The sequence below is a fragment of the Odontesthes bonariensis genome, chromosome 13 (assembly GCF_027942865.1).
Source record: "Odontesthes bonariensis isolate fOdoBon6 chromosome 13, fOdoBon6.hap1, whole genome shotgun sequence".
Lineage (NCBI taxonomy): Eukaryota > Metazoa > Chordata > Actinopteri > Atheriniformes > Atherinopsidae > Odontesthes > Odontesthes bonariensis.
In genome coordinates, this window is record NC_134518.1 from 16,232,246 (window position 1) to 16,255,915 (window position 23,670).

The window sequence follows — 23,670 nt, forward strand, 5'->3', positions numbered from 1 at the left end:
TTTTTAGCTTTAATTACCCTAAAACCAGAAATTGTGTAATTACAAGAAGCTATTCTCACTAAATATTTCAAATTGACGGCTGATAGGCTTAGTTCCTCATTCAGCCTCATTTTTAAACTCAGATGTGGCAGCTCTTCAATAGGCTTAAAATAATTTTGCCTACATCAGCTGGATTGCACTGCTGATGTCCCACAATGTAAAATTTCAACTCACAAGTTAAAAAAAAAAAAAACACCTTTCAGGCACAGCTTTCACTGCACCCTAGTGTGTTTCTTTGACAACTGCAGGAAACACCTGCACATGGATGCCACTTGCTACACCCACACTACACTGAAGTGAAATGAAATGACAGCAGAATGTATAAAAAAAAAAAACATGATGGAACAGTCTTTCAGGTGCAACTCGAGGCAGAGCAGGTCACCCCCCTCTTCAGTTCAAGGCTTGGATGTGTTTGAAAGCAAAGGCCTCCTCATGCAGATTTTCAGCACTCAGTGGAAATAAGAATTGTTTTTCTCACAACTAAGGCTCTTCCTTTTAAGGCTGTTCTCACATGATGTCTGAGGCTCGTCTAAGCTAAATTTGTGGTTTTCCTGAGTCGGTTGCAGAAGCGAAACTCAAAGCAAAATCAGTACTTGACGTACAGGAAGCACAAGAGCAAACAAAGAAGAATGGATGCGAGGCTGCCAAGACCGTTGGTTTAACACAAGTAACAGTCAGTTTAAGGGACTGGGAGGGCGTGGACGCATAGCACATAATTAGTGTTGTGTACTCTTATTAGTTGGCGTTTGTTTGTCTTAGTGACAACCTTTCAACATTGTGTGTGTAAAATTTGATGAGTCTCAGAGAGGAAATAAATTAAATCTAATGAAATTCAATCAAAATGTAGCTTTATTCATTCATATGTACAGCAATGTTTACAAAAAAAGAATATCAACAATATCTATACACTGTAAATGTCAGCATATGAGTGACATTTGATGTCCCACAGCAGATCTGAAGCCCTTGGCTTTGAAATTTGAAAGAACTGAAGTCCCATTAATTTTACAGTTGTACAGGGTGATGAAAATAAGGATTCGGGGCCTTTTACTGGCATATCACTTTAACTCTGGCATAAACATGCTCTCTGTACTCCAGGCAGTGTTTCCTCATGTGCCTGGACAGATGGAAGCTTTGTCTATTTTCGAGAATATGTCACACATCTTGGACCTGATGGTGCAGGTGGATGCAGTGTTGCCAGAGGGTTTTGTGAGTGTTCTTGCATTTCAAAATGGAGTGCCCTTTTAATTTCTGAAGTTAACCTTTTCCCCTGAAGCGGCGAGGGATGCATTTGCTCCCTCAGATCTGCTCTGGTGTAGATCTCACTCTGTGCTCTGTGGCTCACTCTCTTTCTCTCTGGTCACATCTCTGCAGAAAACGTGGAGGTGGGGGGGGGGGGGGGGGGGGGGGGCAAAATTAGAATAACATTAAAACAAAGCAAACTAAGCATATTACAACGCACACAAACATGAACTGCGTAGTAGGTGAGTTGTTTAAAGATAAAGGGGGAGTAACATTTAAATTGGAACATTAATTTGCTGTGTCAAGACCACTGATAGCAGTGAGTGTACATTTTGTTCTTCTTGTCTCGTGTGCGTGCGCAGAGTGATGCATGTGCTCATGGGCCTCCAAAGCCCCACTCCTTGAGTGCTGAGAGGAGGATCGTGATGCTCATGTAGTCGAGTATGCTATTAACACAAAAGGGTGGGGAGATAGTCCACCTGAGTCCCCAGACATGGCATTTACACATAAAAGGTGGTCAGAGATAAACAGAAGGGAATACAGTGACAAAGGGAAGACACAAGGTGGATTCTGCTGTGCACTCTATTTTCAATGTGTAGACAAACATGCACTCTGTCAGCGTCTCTGCCACCATAGCACACTGCAGCCCACTGGGTTGTCATTTGAAGTGCAAAGAGAATAAAGACTAGATTGAGAGAAATACACACCAGCAAGTTCCCGGTCCAACATGTCGATAAAACTCTCAAGTTCTTTTGTGTCTCCCAGCTTGGCTGCAGGGGAAAGATAGAAGGAAAAGGAATTTAAGGAACTATAGAAGAAAAAAAACAGCAATGGAAAAATGTTTGTAGGGATATGTAGCTCAGTTCAATGGTATTTCCTTTGGCCTGAAATTAATCTAAATCCCAGAATTACAAGTGAATCAAACTGCTTTTGGACTGACTAAAATACTCCCAGCATCTTTTCTGCAAACTCCCATACAGCTGATCTCAAGTGCTTCGAAATCTTGACCCCACCGGGATCTCTGTTGTACTTATCAGAGTCACCATGCATAACAACGCGCAGAGCAAATAAGACCATCTGGACAGCCTCGTTTTTATCCATTGAAATGTAATAGTCTGTGTATGTAAATGCATCAGAATACAACGGCAATTGTTTGTTTTTTTTACACACACAAACACCTGAACCAGTCTCCCCACTCAAAGCACCTCAAATAAAACCCTGCAGCAGACTTTGAAAGAGGAGTGCTGAGATGTCAGAGTCACAGCAGGTGGGGCTCTGTTGTGTAAAAACAAAAGAGCTCTGAGCCTAATGTAGAGGGTTTGTGTGTGGCTGTGATAGTGATCAGAGCAAAAGTGATAGTAATCGCTTTAAGAAAAAGGGCTATTTGGATGGAGATGGGCTGATAGGAAGCTGCAGTACCTTTCGGTGCCAGCGTTATGCCTGCTGTGTGAAGCTCCTCTTCGCTGGTATTCAAACTGTTTCCCATAGAAGCTTCGCTGCCTGGGGGGAAGTGGGGGGAGTGAGAGAAGATAATAAGCGCTTAGGGGCGCTCCGAGCAAATGATCAGCAGCAGTGACAACAATGTTTGCACAATGCAGGAGTTGCAAACGGTGATGATAAAATGTTATAAAATGAAAGTAAATGTTTGCAAGTGACTCCCATGAGTCAGCTTGAAAACTTGAAAGCAGTTTGCCTTTTGAAACATTACAGGGCCAACATACTTTCAATAATGATGACACATGGGAGCAGAGAGAGAGAGAGAAAAAGCTCTTCTTTTATCTCATTATCACAGACAAATGTACAATTAAATCAACGAAAAAGATCATTTAAAAAAAAGAAAGGTTATCCATAGTTGCAGTTTATTCCAGTGCACCGCTGTTGCCATGAGAAGAACGGCTTCTTTTGTAGAAGAATAAAGGGGTTCAACTAGGTGGCCATAAGAAACAACTTAAAATGTCAGTCAGCAGCAAATGATGCACCAAAAACTGCCTTTGATTTGCCACACATTATTGTACATAAAGCAAACAGTATATTCATTCTTAAGATGTGCTTCTTCGTTTTTTACTCACTGTAATCAGAATCCTCAACTCCGCTGTCATCACCCTGTCTCCTGGCCTCGTGCAGGACGTGCTGGTAAGTGTGGCGTTTGCTTTGAGAAGGGGCCTTCAGCTCCTCCACCACATCCTGGAACTCCTGCAACAACTCGCCCAGCTCCAACTCCAAGTCTGTGGAAAATGTGACAGCAGTTGGAAAGAAATCGCACACTCCACTGAAAGAGAATTTCAAGATTGTCTCAACTCACTGGAGCAACATAAAAAGTAGCTGAAGTGCTGTGAAAAGCCGTCAGAAATTACTTAAATACAATAACATCTAAAGTTTGCATCCTTTAAGATCCTGACTGTTTTTCAATATAGGAATTTACAAAATGTACCCAGGTGAAAAAACTAATGCTAAACAAATGCTAAAACTAGAGGAGGTTTGTGTCAGTAGGCTGTTTTAGATAACTGGATATGAGGAAAATAACCCTAATAGACAATATGGCATATAAAAAAGACGACCCGTAAAACAATTGCGTTAGAGAAATATTACAATATAAATCAATACGCAATGCTAGAGGCTGCTGTAAAACAATACAACAGCATTTTAGGAAATGTCTTAAATAAAGGCACCTTTGTGAAAGAATGGATATACAGTGCAAAATCAGCACAGCTCAGCTTATTTGCCAACTTATAAAACTCACTTGAATTTGACACAGTTTTAATAATGCCTTCAAGTGGTCTACGCAGCAGGAAAAGAGGGAGTAATAACATTTAAAAACTTCAGTGGTGTAAGATCTGGTGTCCAAGGCAAATCACATGTGAAATGTGATTTCGTATTTGTAATAATTGTGTAAAACATGGACAAAACAGACGGGCTATGTCTTAAAAGTAGGCTATCTGCCGAAATATAGTCTGACATACTCAGCAGAAGAGTTAACCTGGTGAAAAACTAAAGCAGGGCAGGCTGAGGGATTTGAACTTTTCACGCTTTAAGTGAAGCTTTGATTTATAGCCCATAATTGTGACCTCATACATATATGATACTATAGAAACCAGTAAGTTAAAAAAAAAAAAAAAAAAACAGTATAGCTTTTCACTGGGGTTAAGCTGTTGCCTGTCATCACTAGCACTACAACCATTTAAGATTAATGGCTCAAGCAGTTGTCTGACTTACCCGTGTTAATGTCTGAGGACATGCTGAAACGGTGAAATAAAACACCACGAGGCTGGTGTGCGTGTGGGTTCAAAGCGGTTTAACGCCGACAGGCACGCATTGTAGTTTTATTCTACAGCCCCGAAAAGCCGCGGAGTCAGAGGACCTGGCCAACCAATCAAGTCGCAGAAAAACCTCATGGGTCTTACTGTAACTGGAAAAGGTGGGCGCAAAGAAGGGAAATAATTACGTTAGAAGAGGGATAGGAATAACCCATTACACAACCCAACGCAGGGATATACCCCGCATGCGTTCATGATAAGAGAGAAACTTTTTGTGAACTTAACATTTAAGGGTTTATTCCTGAGTAAATCAGACAGGAACAGAGCTGCGCACTGACACTCTGCGGTCTCACATCATCATCATCATCTGAGAATCCAAATGTGAAGTGGGTGAATATATCCTTGAATTCTTGACTGTGGGTGACATAGTTGGGGAAAGGGCACTTCGGTAGAAATTGTCTCTCTGAGGGGCCAAAACAAAACTTCTTAGTCTAGGAAGGGGTGCAGTACTCTGCTCCTTCTATAGAGGGCACTGGTCTCCCACAGTCTGAGGGCAATATTATTTAAATTTATAAAAAAGTACTCTGTGTTTATCAACGGTGGAGAAACAAATGTCTCACAGAAAAAAAAGCACGTTTATACCAAAGAGGTATCCCTTTTTTTTCTGATCCCAAGGGATCCCATGGCTAACCCTTTCCTTACCTAAGTGATACACAATATTTTACCTCATTATAAAACATTAACCCAGAATGGAGTAACTTGTTTGGTAGATTTCACCCAAAATATACAGTGTTACCCCCAAAAATGTGCGTATGTGTACGTTAAACAAAATACCTGTTCACGCTTACACATGTTCCAATTGGGATATCAGGAACCTTGATTATTATAAGCTGTTGTCAGTTGTGTTCTTCATAAAGGCTTTAGCATTAAGATTATTTAGGTTTTTAAATAGAAGGACCAAAAGAGATGAGAAATTTGCAGAGAAAATCATTGGAAGACTGTTAAAACATTTATAAAGTGGTAATGCAAAAGGTGGGATATTATCTTTAAACAGGGATATATCGAGGCAGATTTGATATCAACATGTTATTCATGTTCAGTGTGGTTTAGAAGTAACATGATTGCACAAACCCAGCACTTACACATTGCTCAGGAATGAGTACAAAAGTAAACCTGTTGTTCCTCTAACGTCTCAAATACCAGTAGGACAAGCAGCAGAGGTGTTGTAGGAGGGGCATCAACGGATTATGCCTTCAGCTGTGCAGGTTTAAATTGCTGCCTCTGTTCTTGGTGATCACTTGCTGCCGGGGGACTTGGGTATCATGTGCGAGGGCAATGGGCCATGGGACTCCTTATAATATGACCTTGTCTGGACTACTGCAGGTTAGTCTGTCAAGAGCGATTATCATATTGGTGGCATCTTATTTCTGCCGGTGCGATTTAAAATGCACGTCAGAGACACTGAAAAGCTGTTGATATTATGAGAGATTCTATTCATTTCAGAACCTCTTAGAGAGAAAAGATTTAGATATATTACAGAATATTTATGAAACACATGCACCTCTGTAAGAGTAAATGCTCCTTTGCTATTTGCTTTTTGTGTACGTGTGTCATTTGTTTGTGAGAGTATTTGGTTAAAGATAAGTGAGAGGTATCACATTACCCCCATTGTACAGTTGTCTGCATTTCAAAGAGATCACTGAGCCATGAAGTTTAAACATTGAAGTCCTGTGAGAAAATATTTCTTGAACTTCCTTCAAGTTCAAAGGAAATGGAATAAAAAATACAGTAGATTTTAATTACAAAATATATCAGTTCAGTTTCTGTCTTTCTTTCCATCAGAGTCTGCTGCTTGTGGTCCATATCAGACAGATCACATGTGGCTCTATCCAGTTTTTAGTCCACGAAGAACTGGATCCTGGTACTCTCGTTGGAACACTAAGTAAACACTTTCCACCTCCATACCAGCTCCTGACCCAGGAGTATCTGTGGATGGACACAAACACAGGGAATATCTACACTACTGAACAAAAGATGGATCGCGAATATGTCTGCCCTGAGGAGACAAAAGCTGAAGAATGCATTATACTGCACAATGCTGTTGTGGGGCCCTCAGGAGACCTTATACAGTTTCAAGTCATCATAGAGGACATCAATGACAATGCACCACATTTTGAAAATAGTGAAATACACCTGAGGGTGTCTGAGGACGTGACTGTGGGGACCAGTGTCCCGCTGGATGTCCATGCTCAGGACAGGGATATCGGACAGAATGGAGAGCTGCGATACTGCCTTCAAGGTTCTGGTGGAGCTTTCACTTTAAAAGTGGACGAAGACAGATTTTCAATTATGCTGGTTGTACAAACTGCTTTGGATAGGGAGACTCAGGACCTGTATAAAATGCAGCTGGTGGCCACAGATTGGGGTGCACATCCTTTAAGTGCCTCAGCAGCTTTGACAGTCACAGTGACAGATGTTGATGACAACTGTCCAAGCTTTAGTTCTGACAGCCCACACACTGTCACAATCCAAGGAGACTCCCCTAAGAACATGGTAGTCACACAGGTCACAGCCACAGACCCAGATACGGGTCCAAATGCTGCCATCGTTTATTCCCTCAGTCCCAAGGTGTCTGAGAGGGCAAAGAAGTTCTTTAACCTTGACAGACGCACTGGGCACATCAGAGTAGCACAAGACCTGCACAGCGACAACTCTGAGGAGCTGGTGTTGAAAGTGTTAGCCACCGGTCCTCACTGCCCCCCAGCTAACACTAAGGTAACCATATCCGTGCTCCCCAAGGCGAACCAAGAGCTCACGATCAAGGTCAGGTTCATAGTTGAACATCAAAACCAGACTATGGCGTTACCAGAGAACCAGCCCCCCACTGTCTTAGCTGTTTTAGAGCTTGAGGGTGACAGCAGCTTAAAAGGCTCATCTCTTGCCATCGAGGATGATGTGCCTTTCTCTTTGAACCCACAGAATGGCAAATATCTGCTTTCCACATCAAAGCCTCTAGACTATGAGATAAAAAAAGAGCATAACATTCCTGTGGTAGTGCATAGGAGATCAGCAGAAGGATCTGTGATCATTCTGTCAAGGCAGGTGATCAAGGTGCTGGTGACAGATGTCAATGATAATGCCCCGCTTTTTTCCCAGTCACACTATCAGCTGGCAGTGGAGGAAAACAACCAGCAAGGAATGTCACTGCTGCGAGTGTCAGCATCCGATGCAGACAGCAGATACAACAGCAGGGTGACCTACAGGCTGGAAAAATATACATCTGCCATCTTTAAAATGGACTCTGTGACAGGACAACTGTCTGTGTCAGCTCCTCTGGATAGGGAACAACAGGATCTATACAAACTCACTGTGTTTGCTCGAGATAGTGGCTCTCCTCCATTGGAGTCCCAGGCCACTGTAATTATTCGTGTTCTGGACCAGAATGACAATGCACCTGTTTTTCTAACCCCTCACTTCATCTTTTTCATCCCTGAAAATGTACCACCACTTGCCCAGGTGGGGAAGATAGAGGTGAAAGACCCAGACGAAGGGGAGAATGGCTACACAGACTTGCATGTTGTAAACACCAGTGCACCTTTTGTTGTAGATAATGCACGGGGAACACTACGCACCACCAGCAACTTGGACCGTGAGACAAAAGACCGCCATGAACTCTATGTGTTGGCCAGCGATAATGGCAATCCGGTGGCTTTGACTTCCACTGCCAGAGTGACTGTCTTTGTGGAGGACATCAACGACAACCAGCCAAAAGTGATCCTTCCTAGCAGCAACTCCTCATGCCAGACCGTCTCTCCAGGTACCCTGGCAGGTACCATAGTAACAAAGATCTACGCCATCGATGAGGACTCTGGACTGAATTCTGAGATCACATACTCTGTTGTTACACCAGAGCCAGCTGAAAACAGCAGCCCCTTCCAGGTTGACTTAAGGTCAGGAAACATCACTTTAAGTCAGCAGCTCCTACGTAAAGACATGGGAATGCATCACCTGTTCATTGTAGTAAGAGACAATGGGAAACCAACTCCCCTTTATACCACTGTCTGGGTTAATCTGTTGGTCAACGAGAGCATGGAGCACTGCTACTTGGACAGGGCTCCTGCATGGACAGGAACATCTGATTTGGTGCAAAGCCCTTCAAAGGCCCCTACGTGTGAAGTGGAAACTATGAAATATGCGCAAGTGATATTTATTACCGGCTTGGGCATGTTGTCGGCATCCACAGGTTTGCTTTTGGTGTCAGCTTGTTTATGTCTGAAAAATAGAGGAAGTCTGAAAAAGAACAAGATGGGATACACGGGGGAGAATGAGATTCCACTCAGACTCAAAGACAAATATTATTCTGAAGAATAAGAGAGCAAAGCAAGCAAAGAGTAATCTCATCCACAGTTTTGAGAACAAACACAGTCAGAGATTTAAACATCCTCAAGTATTTGTCTGAGGATTCTTGCATTTTAGCAAGTCATCGCATGAATCTGATACAGCACTGCATCCAGATATTTGTTAGAAACAAAACTGAGAAATCTTATAGAAACAGAGTCGATGAGTTTCCTGAAAAGGGTCCCTTGGAGTCAGCAGTAAAGGACAAAAAAGGTGATCTGTTTAGAGAAGCATATCCGGTTAGCAGCAGAGACTTGTTCCCTGCATTTACAGAACATCTAACATTATATATAACTTGTCACAGGTGATGCATGCAGTGTAGCCACCGAAATATATCACATATCACAACAAGTCAGTGGTAAGATACCAGTATTCCCTTCATCCACTTTAAGGATTATTGCTCATGACCCCTGCAAGTAGAAAAATTGAGGTAATCATCTCCTAAGTTGATTGGGCCTCGCTCAGATGTCCAACTGAGTGATGGGGAGTCTACAGTACTTAGACACACAAAAGAGTTTAATGTTCCTTCAGTGGGGAAGTGTTGAAAATCTCTAAAGAAGTAGCTAAGATGAGCTCAGGGGGATGAGAGGGCTGCAGACAGGTGAGAGGCGGCAGAGGGAAGGTACACCAACATCTCAAGTCTCTGCCTTGAACCTGTTATCTGATAACACCGTTTCTCAAACACAGCACTGGATCAGATCCAAAGGGAAGAGAAGCTACTGTGCTGCTCCAAAATATCTTCACAGGCTCGTTATTCTAACAAAAGATGTTTGGAGTGAAATCTCAATGAGTTCAAAGGAGTCTTTACAACAGGCAGTTGCTCTCATGTTTCACTGATGCATTTAGGGAACAACTGAATGTAGGTTAAATGGTGCATAAAATATTAATGAGTCAGGATACAATGTGTTTACAAAACTGGAAACCCAAAAACAGGGAGGGCTAACTGTTTGAGCTCTCAGCAAACCAAAAACCCATCTTTTAATCTTCACAGTATTGTGAACTTTTGAGCAATCCTTTAAATGTGTCTCGGTGTGAGAGGAAAGAAGGAATGCATTGAGACAGAGCCTGTAAAACACAATGTACAACAACCTGGTTAGTGGAGAACAGGGCTTGTATAACATGAGTGGTGTCTCTGAGGATTTCTGAGCTCTCAGCTCAAAAATAAATAATCTAATAGAGGTTCACTGTGAGACTAAATATGCCAACAAATGAAGAGCTCCGTCACAAAATTACAAATTAAAGTAGCCTCTTTACAAGAGAGTTACTGATTCCACAGGATTAAAACGTACACATTCATATAAAAACAGGCCTGTTGTAATGTTGAGTTCGGCTGTTTCTGCCTAGCCGGGCAACCATTTTTAGAAAGTCTTTTTTTTTTTTTTTTTTACAGTTTTGTCTGTACATATGATTTTTATGGAAATATAACTTTTACAAAAAAAATTAATAATAATCTATTGTGGTGTGAAACGTACTGCTGAAAAAAATGCTCTGGCAGGAGAAAGTCTGCCATCTACTGGACACAAATGAAGCCAAACCTGGCTCTTTAGCTCAGACGTTTGGCCGAAGGGTGGGGTTGAATCAGAGGGCAGTCCCTCCCCGAGCCACTGTCACGTCGCCTGAGATCACTGATGTGTCCGCGCTGCACGCTGTTCTGCTCGGCTCACTGCACATCCCACTTTACTCACATTTATTGTTTTCTTCTTCTCGTGCTGAACACGTTAAAGAGCTACTACCAATTAGGGTATTTGTGAAAGCACGCTGAGGCTTTTATGATCAAATAATTACAAAAACATTGTGTTTTTTCCTTCTTTTTTGAGCAAAAGGAGCTCACTGTTGAGATGCTGAGACGTTTGCTCACCGTCACAGCTCCTTAAGTGTTTTGCCTAAAAGGCTACATATGACTACCAGTTTACCCAGCTGTGGCGTGTGAATGAATACGATGTTTACATGTGACTTCTATAGAACATTCCAAGACTATCAAAACAGAGATGACGTATCACTTTGGCCAGCTGGTATTCAAGTATTTTCATGTTCTGTATCTGTATCTCAAACACTGCAGTCAGATAAGATCTGACAATTTCCTAAATATGAAGATAATCAGCTTTCACTGGCTTACATTTATTCCACGTTACTTGGACGTGTAACCTACCACTGTAAGCTGTAAATTCTTTGGATTATTCATTTCTTAATTTGTTTAACAACTATATAAATTAAAATGTATGTCGCTCTTATTATTTCATTCTTTACATGAAACGAATGCGTGCTCTTTGGTTTAATAAAACTATTTTGCGCATATCATGACTGCATGTTGTTTTGTGTCTCTTCAGACTCATTCTGTGTGACTCATTTTTCATTTGGATGGTCTTATGCTGCCAGAAGCACTTTGATAATAAACTTTTTTTTTTTTTTGGATGGTCAATTCACAAGGGAATATGACTTTTCCCTTGGGAAGAAAGAAAAACTGCCCACTTCTGTATTTGCATAAGAAGCTGCACGTTGCTCTCTCCATGCAAATAGGCATAAACAATGAACTTACTAAATGTCTGCAAGTTTAAGAACCCTGACCTCCTCATTATTCCCCGCCCTGAAGTTCATTGAAAAGCGACATTGTTTCTTTAAGATTGCACTTGCAGCCATCAGCTGGCCTGTCCATTGTTGGGGGAACAGAACGCGAGTTGAGATTGATATACGGGGGCCGAGGGCTAGAGGCGCATATCATCAGCGGACCAGCTGCGGTGCAGGCGGCGGTAGTCAACAAGTCCTGAACGCATCTTTCCAGACATGGGTAAGGGGCTGCAGCCACCAGAATCTGCTCCTTTTCTGTGTTCATAATATCAAATTTCAGTTTGATTGTATGTGATTGCACTTTGAGATTAGTGGGACTGTTTTTCCTGTTTTTTGGGGGGGGGTTTTTTGTCAGTTTAGAGGGCTGATGCGCCACTGATATTATGAGATTTATTTCACGCTTGAGACGGCAGAGCTACTTTCAGAAGAGTCTTGTCGCCTTTGCTTTAGGTCGCAGTCTTTCTCAATTTCCAGAGAGACGAACTTGGCCTCAGCTTTGCATTTTCAGGCATAGATTACTTTTACCAGGCTATTCATTTGGGCCATAATCGTTGCACTGTGGGCCTCAGTGGTTCAGACTCAGTCTGGTGAAGTCTTAATTAGTTGATTGGCGCAAGGTGCATCTGAGGGCACGCGGGTTAATGGGTACAACGTACTTCTGTACTTGTTGCCCATATTTAGACTTTAGTGTTGACCAGAATTCTCGGTGCACAAAGTAATGGATCCACTTTGATTTAGTTATAAGTGACGTTTCAGAAATGAAATGATGTGACAGATGTAACAGTTTGGACTATTCTCATCCAAACAGAAGACAAAGCTGTGTGTAGATGTGTTCAATTAAAGAGCTATCTATTTGCCCTCCCTGCCATCTGTGTTTACTGTAATGGTACCAACCACAGTCTGTCTGCTCCCATTGTGCGTGTCTGTGTGGATGTAAGCATGCAAGCATGTAATGGCACACATGTACACAGTTGCATCATTGTTAGCTTTAGATTTCTATCCCCTTCCAGAGCTGGCAGCTCTCCACTATCATTTCCCCGTTCCCGTGTGTCTCCTCAGAAGGAAGTCTGAGTGTGTGGATGTGTGTGTCAAGCAAAGAGGTGCCTCAGGCCTTTGTTTGCTTGACATTGGTGGCCCTTGTGCCCTCACGATGCTGTGGGACAAAGACTGTTGTCTCCCCCAGTCACAAAAGCAGCCTCTCTCCCTGTCTCACTTTGTCTCTCCTCTTCGTCCTCCCTCTTTTCTCACACTCCTCATGCTGGGTGGTGAATAGAGTCAGGGTGTGAGATGGGGTCAGAGCAGGCGCAGCCCCCATGCCTTTGGCCCTTGGCGTCCATCCAAACAGCACATGACTTTAACAAGTGTATTTACAGCTGCAGGTCGATATATAGTCGCAAAGTAGTGTGGGCAAATTCTCTGGTAGTAGTTGTCTGTTGTTGTTGTTTTTTTTTGTTGCCGTCTGTTATTGTGAATACTTTCAGTTTTGGTTGCCCAGGTATTAAGATTTCTATCTCTGGAGATTTGTTTCCAGCCCAATTCTGTAGAATTGCATGTGAAAGAAAAAGGTTTGTGCTAATCTGGCTGAACAATCAATCTTATGGCACGCTTTTTTTATCAGAACAATCATCTACTAAAGCCAACAGTTACGCAACAAAAGTTTTCTTGCTGCTGTTGACATTTTCAGCCGTGCATCAGTTGACAATGTCCCCTTATTTCATGATGCTATGTCTGGACCCACAGGTTGCTATGACTGCTGTATGCGTTGTTTGGGGGGGGTGCCATATTGCTCCCTCGTCGCCACATTGCTGTGCTTCTCTGGCATTGCCCTCTTCTGTGGTTGTGGGCACCAGGCTCTCACAGAGACGGAGAGACTCATCGAGACTTACTTTGCCCGTAACATGCAGGACTACATCACCCTCGCCTACATGTAAGTCGGAAATCTCTACATTTGCCATTAGTGATACCTCCCAGGGTGTGTTTTCTAGTCTTGAAAGTTCAGTTTCTGTATAATCACTTATTTATGTCTGTTTTCTTTTTCTCCCTCTCAGCATTCAATATTTCCAGTATGTCATCTATGGTTTGGCCTCCTTTTTCTTCCTCTACTGCATCATGCTGCTGGCTGAGGGCTTCTACACCACAAGCGCTGCCAAGCAAACCTTTGGAGAGTTCAGGAGCACCATGTGTGGCCGCTGCCTCAGCTTCTCGGTGAGAGGAGCCAAAGTGGGACAAGTAAAAGTGACTTGAGAGATTGGGTGGTAATAATATCCACATCTCTCTCTGGTGGGTGGGTGGGTAAAAATTTCAAGGGTCCTAAAAAGCTTTGGGGACAAGCCAAGATAGGTGTACAGACTGTGTTTGAGTGGTGACATTAAAGTAAGCGAATCCAAATGAAAGCAAATAAAGTGAGTCCTTGCACACTCTTAGATGACTCGTGTATCCGTTTATTTCAATGAATATTCTGCTTCTCCATGTACAGTTTATAGTGATGACATATGTCCTCGCTGTGCTGTGGCTGTTGGTGTTCGCCTTCTCGGCATTGCCAGTCTACTTCTTCTACAACATGGATTCGACTTGCCAAACTATTGATGTTCTGACTGAGACGCCAGCAAGTATCAACCAGCTCTGCGTTGATGCAAGGCAATACGGTAACATCTCCGTTTATTACTACCTTCTCATTTAAATTGTAAACAGCTCAGTCACATGTCTGGTGATCTCTCTCTCTCTCTATATATATATATTTAGCTTATTATCAACATATAAAAGCCCATAAAGACATCAGTTACAACTGAACCGGGCCTGTGTAACCAAAATCTGCCACGTCTTAAGAGTAGAAGGCTGATGCTTAACTCTGTGGGACTGTTCCTAAAAGTGCTAATTGTAAAAGTCAGCATGCTAACACGGTCATTGATGGCAATACACTGATATCTGGCAGATAACTATATTTACTTCTCACTTCATTGTGTTAGCATACTAACATTTACTAATAATCATCATTAAACACAAATTCAAGCTGTGAATTGCAATTCATTAGCATTTCGACCTGATTATGGCTCTGCAGGAGAAGTGAAATACTAAATGTTGTCTTTGGGGGGAGCACAAATGTTTGTGTCACGTTTAATAGCATTTTATTCTGCATATATTCTATTCAAATATCCTCTTCAAACACTACTGCAATATTAAACTTGCTTCTCTACTGCAGGTCAAACCGGTCACTGAAACAGTTCAAAAAGTTGTAGTGTGAAAGATGAAAGGTTAACTTCATAAACTGATCACCCAAATACTCATTTTCATTTTTGCTATGTGGTCCAGATCTGTACAAAATCTTACAGCAATCCAGCCAACAGCTGTTGGGACTCAGTGCGAGCTGACCCACAGGCCAACACTTCCATTGCTAGAGCCCCAGAGTGCAGCTAAAAAAAACATTTACAACACATTGAGCCTCGATGTCGCACTGGGTGTTTTTTTGTTTGTTTCATTACCATAAACATTGGCACTGTTTTTTAGTCAGTCCGACATGCACTGTCTTGAGGGCATAAACAAAGCTGAAAATAGTCCCCAGCATGCATTATATACTCCTGTTTAGGCAAAGTTTGCTAGAATTATTGTATCCTACTGTTTCTAAGAAAGCAGTTTGCCTTTCTTTTATTACATTATACAATGCATTTGTGACTTTTTTTATGATCTATGTTCTCAGTGGGAACTAATAGACTTTGAATTTAGAGCCTGTGGAAAATGTAGGCAAGGTAAAAAGTATTAACAATGCCTCATTGGCTGTGGCCTTTTTCATATTCTTTATTAACATTAAGGACATTACATGATAATGTATCTTCCTTGCGCAAGTGAGTTAGAATTAAATAAAGGGTATTTTTATTTAAACAGGGCTCCTGCCATGGAATGCAGTACCAGGAAAAGCTTGTGGTATGACCCTGTCGAATGTTTGCAAAACCAGAGAGGTAAGAGATCAAGTCATGCTGTCACATTTAATAATTCGCCTGCCACAAAATTGAGTAGTATTGTCACTACTAATGCAAATCTCATCCCATCAGTATCAAATGACCTATGACCTGTACATCGCTGCCTTCGCCGGAGCGGGCATCACTCTCTTGGCTCTGGTGAGTGATTGTGCCAAGGCTGTGGCCAGTTTGGGGTACAACCACAGCGTTATGGCTCATGTGACTGAGTGACGCTCGAAGTGTAGGCAGTGAGGCATCTCATTCCTCCATGACTGATGAGTCTTGTACTATTGCTCTCTGTTCCTCTTTGTCAGCTGACACAAGCATCATAATAATGCCGTAATGTCTGGTGGTGTTCCAGCAACGCAGGCAAATGGTGCACCCATTACACTTGCATGCTTCATTACAGAAGCTGTTATATGGACGGTATCAGCCATCAAGTAAAAGCCATTAGCACAATCATGTTTTGTTATTTGTAGAGTTCTGGGATGCTGTGGTCTTTTTCTTTTTTGTTCTTTCTCCTCACTTCTTTTTCTGACTCTTCCTGTTTCTGTTTGTCTTTTCATAGCTGACCTATACTGTGTCAACCACCTATAACTTTGCAGTTCTGCGGTATCTTGGGAGAAAGGGCATAGGTGCACGGTGTTAGCCACCCAGCTTCCGGTCTACTCTGTCAACACTTTACCATCAACACGGGGATCTAAAGGGATGGCAGCACCTCTCTCCTTTAATCTGCACTGAACCGTCTGTGGTCATGGACATTTAAAGATCTTGTGTTTTTATATTTGTACTTATTGTAAGGATATTATTTGTTTTTCTCTCATCTCTGTTTAATGGGTGTAATTGCTGCTTTGATTACAGGAAGTCTTATTTCCTTTGTCACATCACCAAAATATTTGTAAATTATTGTGATTGTCACGTACTAGAGGATAGTATCCAAAATTAATTTCTGCCTCCCGCAGCACTCGTCACACAAATAACACTCCACTAATGCATTAACATATACAAGAAGTGATCAGCAGTGTGCTACATGTACAAGTAAGATACAGCTGTTAGGGAGAATAGGGGATTAGAGGTTACTATGGCTACCACCCCTCACATCTGGTTGCCATGGTGGCAGACAAGCATGCATTTGCAGTCTTGCGCTGACCTCAGAACTTTTCTCACGGGCTGGAGAAAAGCCACAACAATGGAGTCATGCCTGTTTCAAAGGCTAGCCAATGAGGAGCCGGTTCTGGGGGCCACCTGCGCCATGAGCCTCTGCCAAAGGGTTAGATTACATGTCAAGGGAGAGGCCCCGCTGGACAAAGACAGGGTTAGACCTCTGTGAAGCCTCAATGCGGCTCCTCTGGGACCACAACAGCACACACACATCCAAACACTGCTGCATGACCCCACCCCCTCACCCCACACACACACACACACACACACCTTCCCTCGAATAGTGGAAAAGATGGATTCAGTGAGGGGAGTTAAGGAATTTTAGATCATTTTACATAGTTTCTTACTGACAAAGGGTTCAGTGTTGTTTAGATCTAGTGAGGTCTGAAATTGTTTCTCATAACTGTGAGACGGGCGAAAGCACTAGGTGCTTACTTATGAAGTAACCTCATGATATTAGACCAAAACACATTGCTTATGTGTGCTCCATCACTGCCATTAGTGCGTTACTGAGGTACTTTTCTGGAGAAAGAACAACTTTTTTTCATCTCCAAATCTTTAGGAATTTTGTTGTAGTTATTATATAACACTTCTTTTACTTGTTGTAGGTGAATTCACTAATGATTTAACTTTAGATATTAACTAAATCTTCTGCAAGCCATGTAGTTTTTGTTTTTTAGCAAAGTCTGACTTGGCTGTGAGCATGCGGTAATTTGTCAGGCGACAGCTGGATGGTGTCCTTTTCATCCTTTTTGTGTGCGAGTGTGTCAGTAATCTAGTTTTTGATAATAAAAGGTTTGAAGAGTGGATGCACAGTGCCTTTGAAGACATTTGTTGGACTCTGCTGTAGTGGGTGTTTAACTGGTCCTCCATCCTTGGCTCCCTGCCACAGGCCGGGGCCAAGTTGTTTGTAAGGTGTTTTGTACTCTCTCCTTGTGTCCACAGGTGCACTGTTGCCTTCACTTGGCCGTGTACCAGGTGTACCTGAAGATGCTGAGGCACAGGGGGAAAGAGGAGAGGAGAGGTTATGACCTGTATAGGAGGATGCAGCGGGACAGAGGAGGGACACTGTGCTCCCCGTACCCTGCAGACACATTCCATATCTCCTGACAGCGCTCGTCTTGCTGCAGAAGCTTTCTATAACAGCCCTAACATTTTAGTTTTTTTTATTTATCCAAATGATACTGTTTTTGTGACATGTTCCTGTTTGATAGTATTACTTATTAGTGTTTGTTAAACTGACTCCTTTAATTTTTTATTTTTTTTTCCCATGTTTTCGTGAAAATATTGGCTGCCGTATGTTACATTTTAAGTTTTGAATTGATACAAATGCAGTCGGACAACTTGATTTTCTTAACCGGGCTCATAACTCTGTGCTGACTTCGTACCATGTGCCGCTTGTGACCAACGTCTACAGATCATTGAATTTTCCGCGAGTCAGAAATCTAAAAATACGTACTTTGAAAAAGGCAGATATGAAGCTTTTTATTTTTTTTCTACCCAGGTCTGATTTCAGTGCGCAGTGCATGTCTGATATCCTTCTAATGAAGGGAAAATAAAAATGCAATGCATGTTTGATGTTCGTTTTTAATGAAGAGGCGCAGTGCTCACCGTCTGTCAGGATCCCACGCATGTTCGGTCATTCGGTGACTGGGGGATGGGGGGGATAGATGCAAATAGTGCTGGAAATTATTCCCAATTTGAGTGCTTTTGCCCTAATGGTGAAGAGACCTAAAACAGTTGGAAAGCAGTGAATAACCTGTGCTGACATACGCTTGGGATAAAAGTAACAAGTTAAGGACTTCTGTTTTTTGCTTTTTTTTTTAACTATAAAGAAGCATGAGATTCAAGGTATAAACAAAGATCACAGAAAAGACGGTGTATCCATTTGGTACAATGCATGTTTTATTTGAAGCCACGCACTGGAGAGTATTCCCACAGTCTTATCCTCAGTAGTGCAAAGAGAGGAGTTGGGGAAGTTGTCCATTAGATCATAATCAAGATGAACAGTCTGACTTTCACACAGCTTAAATTACACTCATCGGCTGAGTACTAAGAGTGAAACAGATGTTCACTGTCGTTTTTTCTTTTTTTTTTCTTTACACCATTATAAAATGAATGTTCTTTGCAAATTACACAAGCCGTTAATAAGGGCAGCACACGGAAATCATTATTACATTCATAAATATTACAGAAACATAAAAAAAACACTGACATTAGAGAAACATACTGAGGGTTATGCTACCAGCTTATAAGTATAAGAGTCTCAGGTGAGTTAGATTTCAGGTAAACAAGTTGGTGTGCCACGTTTTACAAACATAATAAAACCGTACGGTAAGGAGACAAAATCATCAACACTGACATAGCAGACAGCCCTCATTTTTGCTTTGAGTTAATGTAGGCGACCAGCCTCATTTTCTTAAAATGCCCTACTCGGTTCACAGTAAAGTTTCTCTCAAAAGTTGTGAAGACCAGTAATCACAAACCATATAAAACTTTAAACAGCAGTCGTATATGAATAAACTACCTAGTGAGAGCCAACAGTATGTAACACATCAGTACCTGATTGGATTCGGTTCACTTTCACAGTGAAACTCCATAATATTCACCATTAGTTGGGACGCACACTGCAGTATGATTCATTTTAACTTGGGAGTCAAACAGTGTCCTCCCAGGCTGATGGGGAAAAAAAAAGATCAATGTAGTAAATGGACATGGGGCCGAAATGAGAACCGTGACAACTTTGTGTGCTCGTAAAATGAAAACATTTCATTGTATGTAACATAAGATCGGCTATTTGAAAAAGTGCAATAGAAAATACTATTTGGAAGCCAAAACGGTGATGACACTGATTCGATTTAAGGAAATCATCCTTCATCCCTGCAGCCACACAGAAAAACAAGGAAGCCCTCTGGCTAACAGCAGTAACACAAACGAAATACAAGTGAAATGTACCTGTGGCGTATAAATGGGCATGTAAATATAATGAAATAAAAGCACCACCCAGATGAAAACCACGAGTAAACATCAACTTGCTGGAATACTTAACATGTTTTTACTAAATACTTTATAATTGGAAAGGGGAATTGATGTACAATACACACTCTGGAAGTAATGACTCTGCTCCACTATGTTGCATCCAGCTGAGACCTATAATGACCGTACCGACAGCACGAGGCATATGTCATTTATCAGTAATGCACAGGAGAGCCTAAGGCGAGGCAAAGCTAAAAGACTGGAATGTTAAGGCCTACTACGTAATCAACAAGGCAGACATGGGATTTCAAAGATGCCATTTATAATTACAACCTCCTCAACTCATCGGGGAAAAAGACTTTAATCTGTTCCCGATCAAACACGGAAGCCCTGTGCAATTATCTGATAGAAATGTAAAAAGTCTGTTTAAAAGAAAAAAAAAACATTTTGAAGGACGGAAATGTGCTTCACAGAGGGAAAAAAAAACAAACACTTTATCAATAGTACCAGAGCCTTGCTTTTTCCAAGTAAATGTCATGATAGAAGAAAGAAATTATAGGACAAAAAAGCAATTACGGCTGATTTCCTGACACATCCAGCTACAGAATTGTGCAGTGGCAAAAACAGTGGTGAATGAATAAGAAATGCCACATTAGCTCGTACCAAAGGCTCACAGTCACAGCTGCAAAATTACAGTTCACGATTCCCTTTTTATTGAAAGCAAACCAGGTTATCTTCCCTTTCTTTTTAATTCCCTGTACCTGAAGTTATTTTATCTTACCGATGTCGGGAGATCTCAAACTCCACATTTGTCTGTATTTAGAACACTCGCAAAGAAAATACATTAGTTTGCCAAAATCTGATATCGTGGATCTGCCAGAATCTGATGTAATATTGTATTACATCCCTCAAAAATAGAAAAAAGAAATATCAGAAAATCAGTATATGGACAGAAAACTGAGCAACTGCGTATTACCGTGCAGAATTAACTTGTGCTCTGCGAGAGATGTCAGGTATACTCTCTCTTCCACTGTATTAACTGACTGATTGAAGAAAATGCTTAATTGCATTATATGGTACATGAAAAGCTAAAGCTGAAGCTGAAAAGAAGCATTATGTGCATTACCAGTCAAAGCGGAGAGAGCACAAAAGATAAGTGTACCTGTTACAGTATGCCCGTACCTTTGTAAGAGGGGTAATTCAACAGTCTCGACATCAGGTGAAACCCTGTCACCACTCTCCTCAGAGCAGCTTCATCTTCATCCACATTATCTTTTCAGTAACTCGAACCGACAGTAAAGTATGCGTACCGTACACGTGGTCTCACCTGCTCTTAAAAACTACCACACTGGCAAGTTCCAGCCATTCGAGACATTAGAACGAGGAGGATTCATACCTGTGCTATCAGCAGCAAGACGAACGAGAGGTTTTACGGTTACCATGAAGATCAATAGTACTGCTCAATAGTGCATGATCAATCGGATCCTCAGCCGCTAGAACCTCCCTGACGGCTGCCTCAAATGCAACTGTGACATTAGTGTCATCTTTAGCGCTGGTCTCAAAGTAAGGACAGCAGCCGTTCTCCTCACACCAGGCCCGTGCTTCGTCCTCACCCACCACCCTCTGCTCCATGTCTACCTTATTGCCCAGCACCACAAAAGGGAACCGCTCGGGGTCTTTAACATCAGAGTAATACATGAACTCCTTCTTCCAGCAGCCCAGATTCTGGAAGCTCTGCAGGTCGTTAACCGCAAATGTGAGCAGGCAGCAGTCGGCACCTCGGTAGAAGGGTGTGCGCAGGGACTTGAAGCGTTCCTGACCTGCTGTGTCCCAGATCTGAAGAGTGACCAGGCGTCCATCCACTTCCAAGTCTCGGTTCAGGAACTCCACACCGATGGTGTGAAAGGACTGGGAGTCGAAACGGTCCGTAACGTAGCGATTCATCAAGGAGGACTTGCCCACTCCACCATCTCCCAGAAGGATTACTTTCAGAAGAAGGCTCTTCCCACTCATCGTGTTTCCTCCCACCCAGCTAGGCCTCCTTGGTGGGTTGCAGGCCTCAGTGCCAGGTGGCAGACCAGAGTCAAGTTAACCTGCAAAGAGAAAAAAGCCAGAGAATGATCAACGACCAGTGCAAACCGGCATCGGGCATTAAGATGACTTGACATAAAATATTCAAAACTCCAAACTGTGGGTGTGACTGTCCTGCCAGTATTAAAAAGGGGAGGACAGGGAACCAAGGTCTGCATTAACCTGGAATAAACCCCTCTGAGGAATAGAAGTCATATGAGAAAGGTAATGGTTGACTAGAATCAGTCACAGAATAGCAGGGGTGAAGGACCGAGATGTATGTCAAAGGTCTTAGTCGGATAACACCCTGATGCTCATAAATGATACATTGACACAAAATAGTCCAATATACAAGCACTTTCCTATGGAAAGTGAGCAGGTGTCAGTCATTGAATAGATTAGAAACACTACTTTATTTTAACACCCACCCCCCCCCCCCCCCCCCAAAAAAAAAGAAAAACAGCTGTTTAAAGGGATACATATGTAAGTCCAACGCCACAACAACAGAGGCGAGAGCTGACTCTGGACACGACTACTGCATTTGCGCGAACCACAAACATGCAGCAGCTTGTTGTCAACTGTGTATGATAACTATGCCTGGACTCTGAACGCTGACAGTTTCAGTGAAACTATAAACAAAGCATCACAGAGCAGAAGTTAACGAGGAACCGAAACGGGTCCCCGACCCTAAAAAAAGCCGCTCACACTGCAAGCAGTCAAGCGGTATGCTGTGGAGCGGCTTAGCTAGCTGGCTAGTCTGACTGCTTGTTGACATTCCCGTCCTGGTCAAGCTAACCGTTAGCTTCAGTGTATAAGCAGGTAAAAACTTATTTCAAGAAGTTTCATTTTTGGCGAAAACAAACGTCGCAGTGACGTTATTTACGTGTGGTTAAAACCACGTGATACAAACACGTATCATCACTCACCCCGTATCTGCAAATTAGTGTTGCGAGGTCTGCCCTGCATCTGACTGAGATTGAGTGTCGTGACGTACCCGCCCCATCCAAGAGCTGCACGTGCACGCTACCCGGTCAATACGAGGTCCTAAAGCCCGTAAATTTCGCAAAACAAGTTGACAAAACTCCGTATCAAATCATTTTTCTTTTCACTTACTCACAACGAACGTAAACCTCTGCCGTGGTTTTATATAAAAACTGACTCCTTCAGATCTGAGAGAAAATAAATCATAAGGTTTAAATTTGGGCTGCAGATAAGGGTCCCAAGTGGGTTTGTTCCCAGTTTCCACAGTGTCCTCACCTGTGTTTGCCCATATGGGTTTCAAGTTGCTGTGTGGCTTTAGTTGGACTTTGCATTTAGCCAATTTGAATGTGAACATTCTTTTACTTTGTGTAATGTGTTTATCTGTATTGCCTTTGGAATAATTTAAGGGTTAGGGTAACCCTAACCCCTAACCCCTAACCCTCAAGTTGCACTTTGAAACCTATAAGGGCAAACACAGATGAGGCCACCGTGGAAACTGCGGGCAAACACACTTGGGACCCTTATCTGCAGCCCAAATTTAAACCTTATTTACCCCAAATGGACATGCTGGCTAGGTGAGCTGTCAAAACGTACCTTTTTAATGAATAATTGAGAAGAAATGTTTTTGGGTCCTCTGAGTTTTATGGTAATGTCTCACAATTCATTGGCAATAAACAATCTTCATTGGCAGAAAAGTTCTGTAATTTCTTGAATAGTTTGAACATTTATTTAACAGACACAAGTTGAAATAAATTATTTTCATTGCCTTGACTGACCAGCTTAATTGTATGTAGAAGATATAAGTAGACCGAGAATGTGATTGCCAACAAACACATTCAGATTCATGTTTACGATTGTGTTTTGGAACTGAAGATGGAAAAAAATAATCTGTTTCTATTCTGACTGAATACAAGACTGTGAAGCCATGCGCTTGTTAGGCATGTAAAGTATGGTCTGGCTGCTGAAATACTACAGACCCCCCTAAGGAAAAAATGTTGCCTTAATGATAGCAGTTGTCTTTCAGAAATATCCAA

The 23,670-nt window shown here is 42.1% G+C and overlaps 3 protein-coding genes across 6 annotated transcripts; 1 reads left to right on the forward strand and 2 right to left on the reverse strand.

The window, feature by feature from the left end:
• Positions 1–870: 870 nt before the first annotated feature.
• Positions 871–4,601, reverse strand: LOC142397636 (regulator of cell cycle RGCC). Its single transcript, XM_075481152.1, has 5 exons — positions 4,492–4,601; positions 3,348–3,503; positions 2,698–2,778; positions 1,986–2,048; positions 871–1,404 (listed from the first exon to the last, which is right to left on the reverse strand). Exons 1-5 carry the CDS (start codon positions 4,511–4,513, stop codon positions 1,397–1,399), a joined length of 330 nt encoding a protein of 109 aa, XP_075337267.1. The 5' UTR covers positions 4,514–4,601; the 3' UTR covers positions 871–1,396.
• Positions 4,602–5,797: 1,196 nt separating this feature from the next.
• Positions 5,798–18,185, forward strand: LOC142397637 (myelin proteolipid protein-like). Of its 4 annotated transcripts, XM_075481156.1 has the most exons (8): positions 5,816–5,915; positions 11,551–11,715; positions 13,236–13,422; positions 13,544–13,700; positions 13,972–14,140; positions 15,375–15,448; positions 15,542–15,607; positions 17,555–18,185. In XM_075481156.1, exons 2-8 carry the CDS (start codon positions 11,712–11,714, stop codon positions 17,717–17,719), a joined length of 822 nt encoding a protein of 273 aa, XP_075337271.1. In that variant the 5' UTR covers positions 5,816–5,915; positions 11,551–11,711; the 3' UTR covers positions 17,720–18,185. The 4 variants fall into 4 exon arrangements, with proteins under 4 accessions (XP_075337268.1, XP_075337271.1, XP_075337269.1 ...); XM_075481154.1 differs by lacking the exons at positions 5,816–5,915; positions 11,551–11,715 and having other exon boundaries at positions 13,220–13,422; XM_075481157.1 differs by lacking the exons at positions 5,816–5,915; positions 11,551–11,715 and having other exon boundaries at positions 13,220–13,422; positions 16,017–17,647.
• On the reverse strand, positions 18,007–22,647 carry rab9b (RAB9B, member RAS oncogene family). The gene is made up of 2 exons (XM_075481158.1): positions 22,582–22,647; positions 18,007–21,678 (listed from the first exon to the last, which is right to left on the reverse strand). Exon 2 carries the CDS (start codon positions 21,596–21,598, stop codon positions 20,990–20,992), a length of 609 nt encoding a protein of 202 aa, XP_075337273.1. The 5' UTR covers positions 21,599–21,678; positions 22,582–22,647; the 3' UTR covers positions 18,007–20,989.
• Between the last annotated feature and the right edge of the window lie 1,023 nt (positions 22,648–23,670).

What these genes read in the sequence shown, in the direction of transcription:
- LOC142397636 (XM_075481152.1), bottom strand. Translation starts at nt 4,513, where the DNA reads ATGTCCTCAGACATTAACACGG. An exon ending in AGTTGAGGATTCTGATTACA is followed by an intron (nt 2,779 to 3,347) that starts GTGAGTAAAAAA and finishes ACTTCCCCCCAG; the next exon opens with GCAGCGAAGCTTCTATGGGA. An exon ending in CATAACGCTGGCACCGAAAG is followed by an intron (nt 2,049 to 2,697) that starts GTACTGCAGCTT and finishes TTTCCCCTGCAG; the next exon opens with CCAAGCTGGGAGACACAAAA.
- rab9b (XM_075481158.1), bottom strand. Translation starts at nt 21,598, where the DNA reads ATGAGTGGGAAGAGCCTTCTTCTGAAAGTAATCCTTCTGGGAGATGGT.
- LOC142397637 (XM_075481153.1), top strand. Translation starts at nt 5,868, where the DNA reads ATGGGCCATGGGACTCCTTATAATATGACCTTGTCTGGACTACTGCAG. An exon ending in CCTTGTCTGGACTACTGCAG is followed by an intron (nt 5,916 to 6,374) that starts GTTAGTCTGTCA and finishes TCTTTCCATCAG; the next exon opens with AGTCTGCTGCTTGTGGTCCA.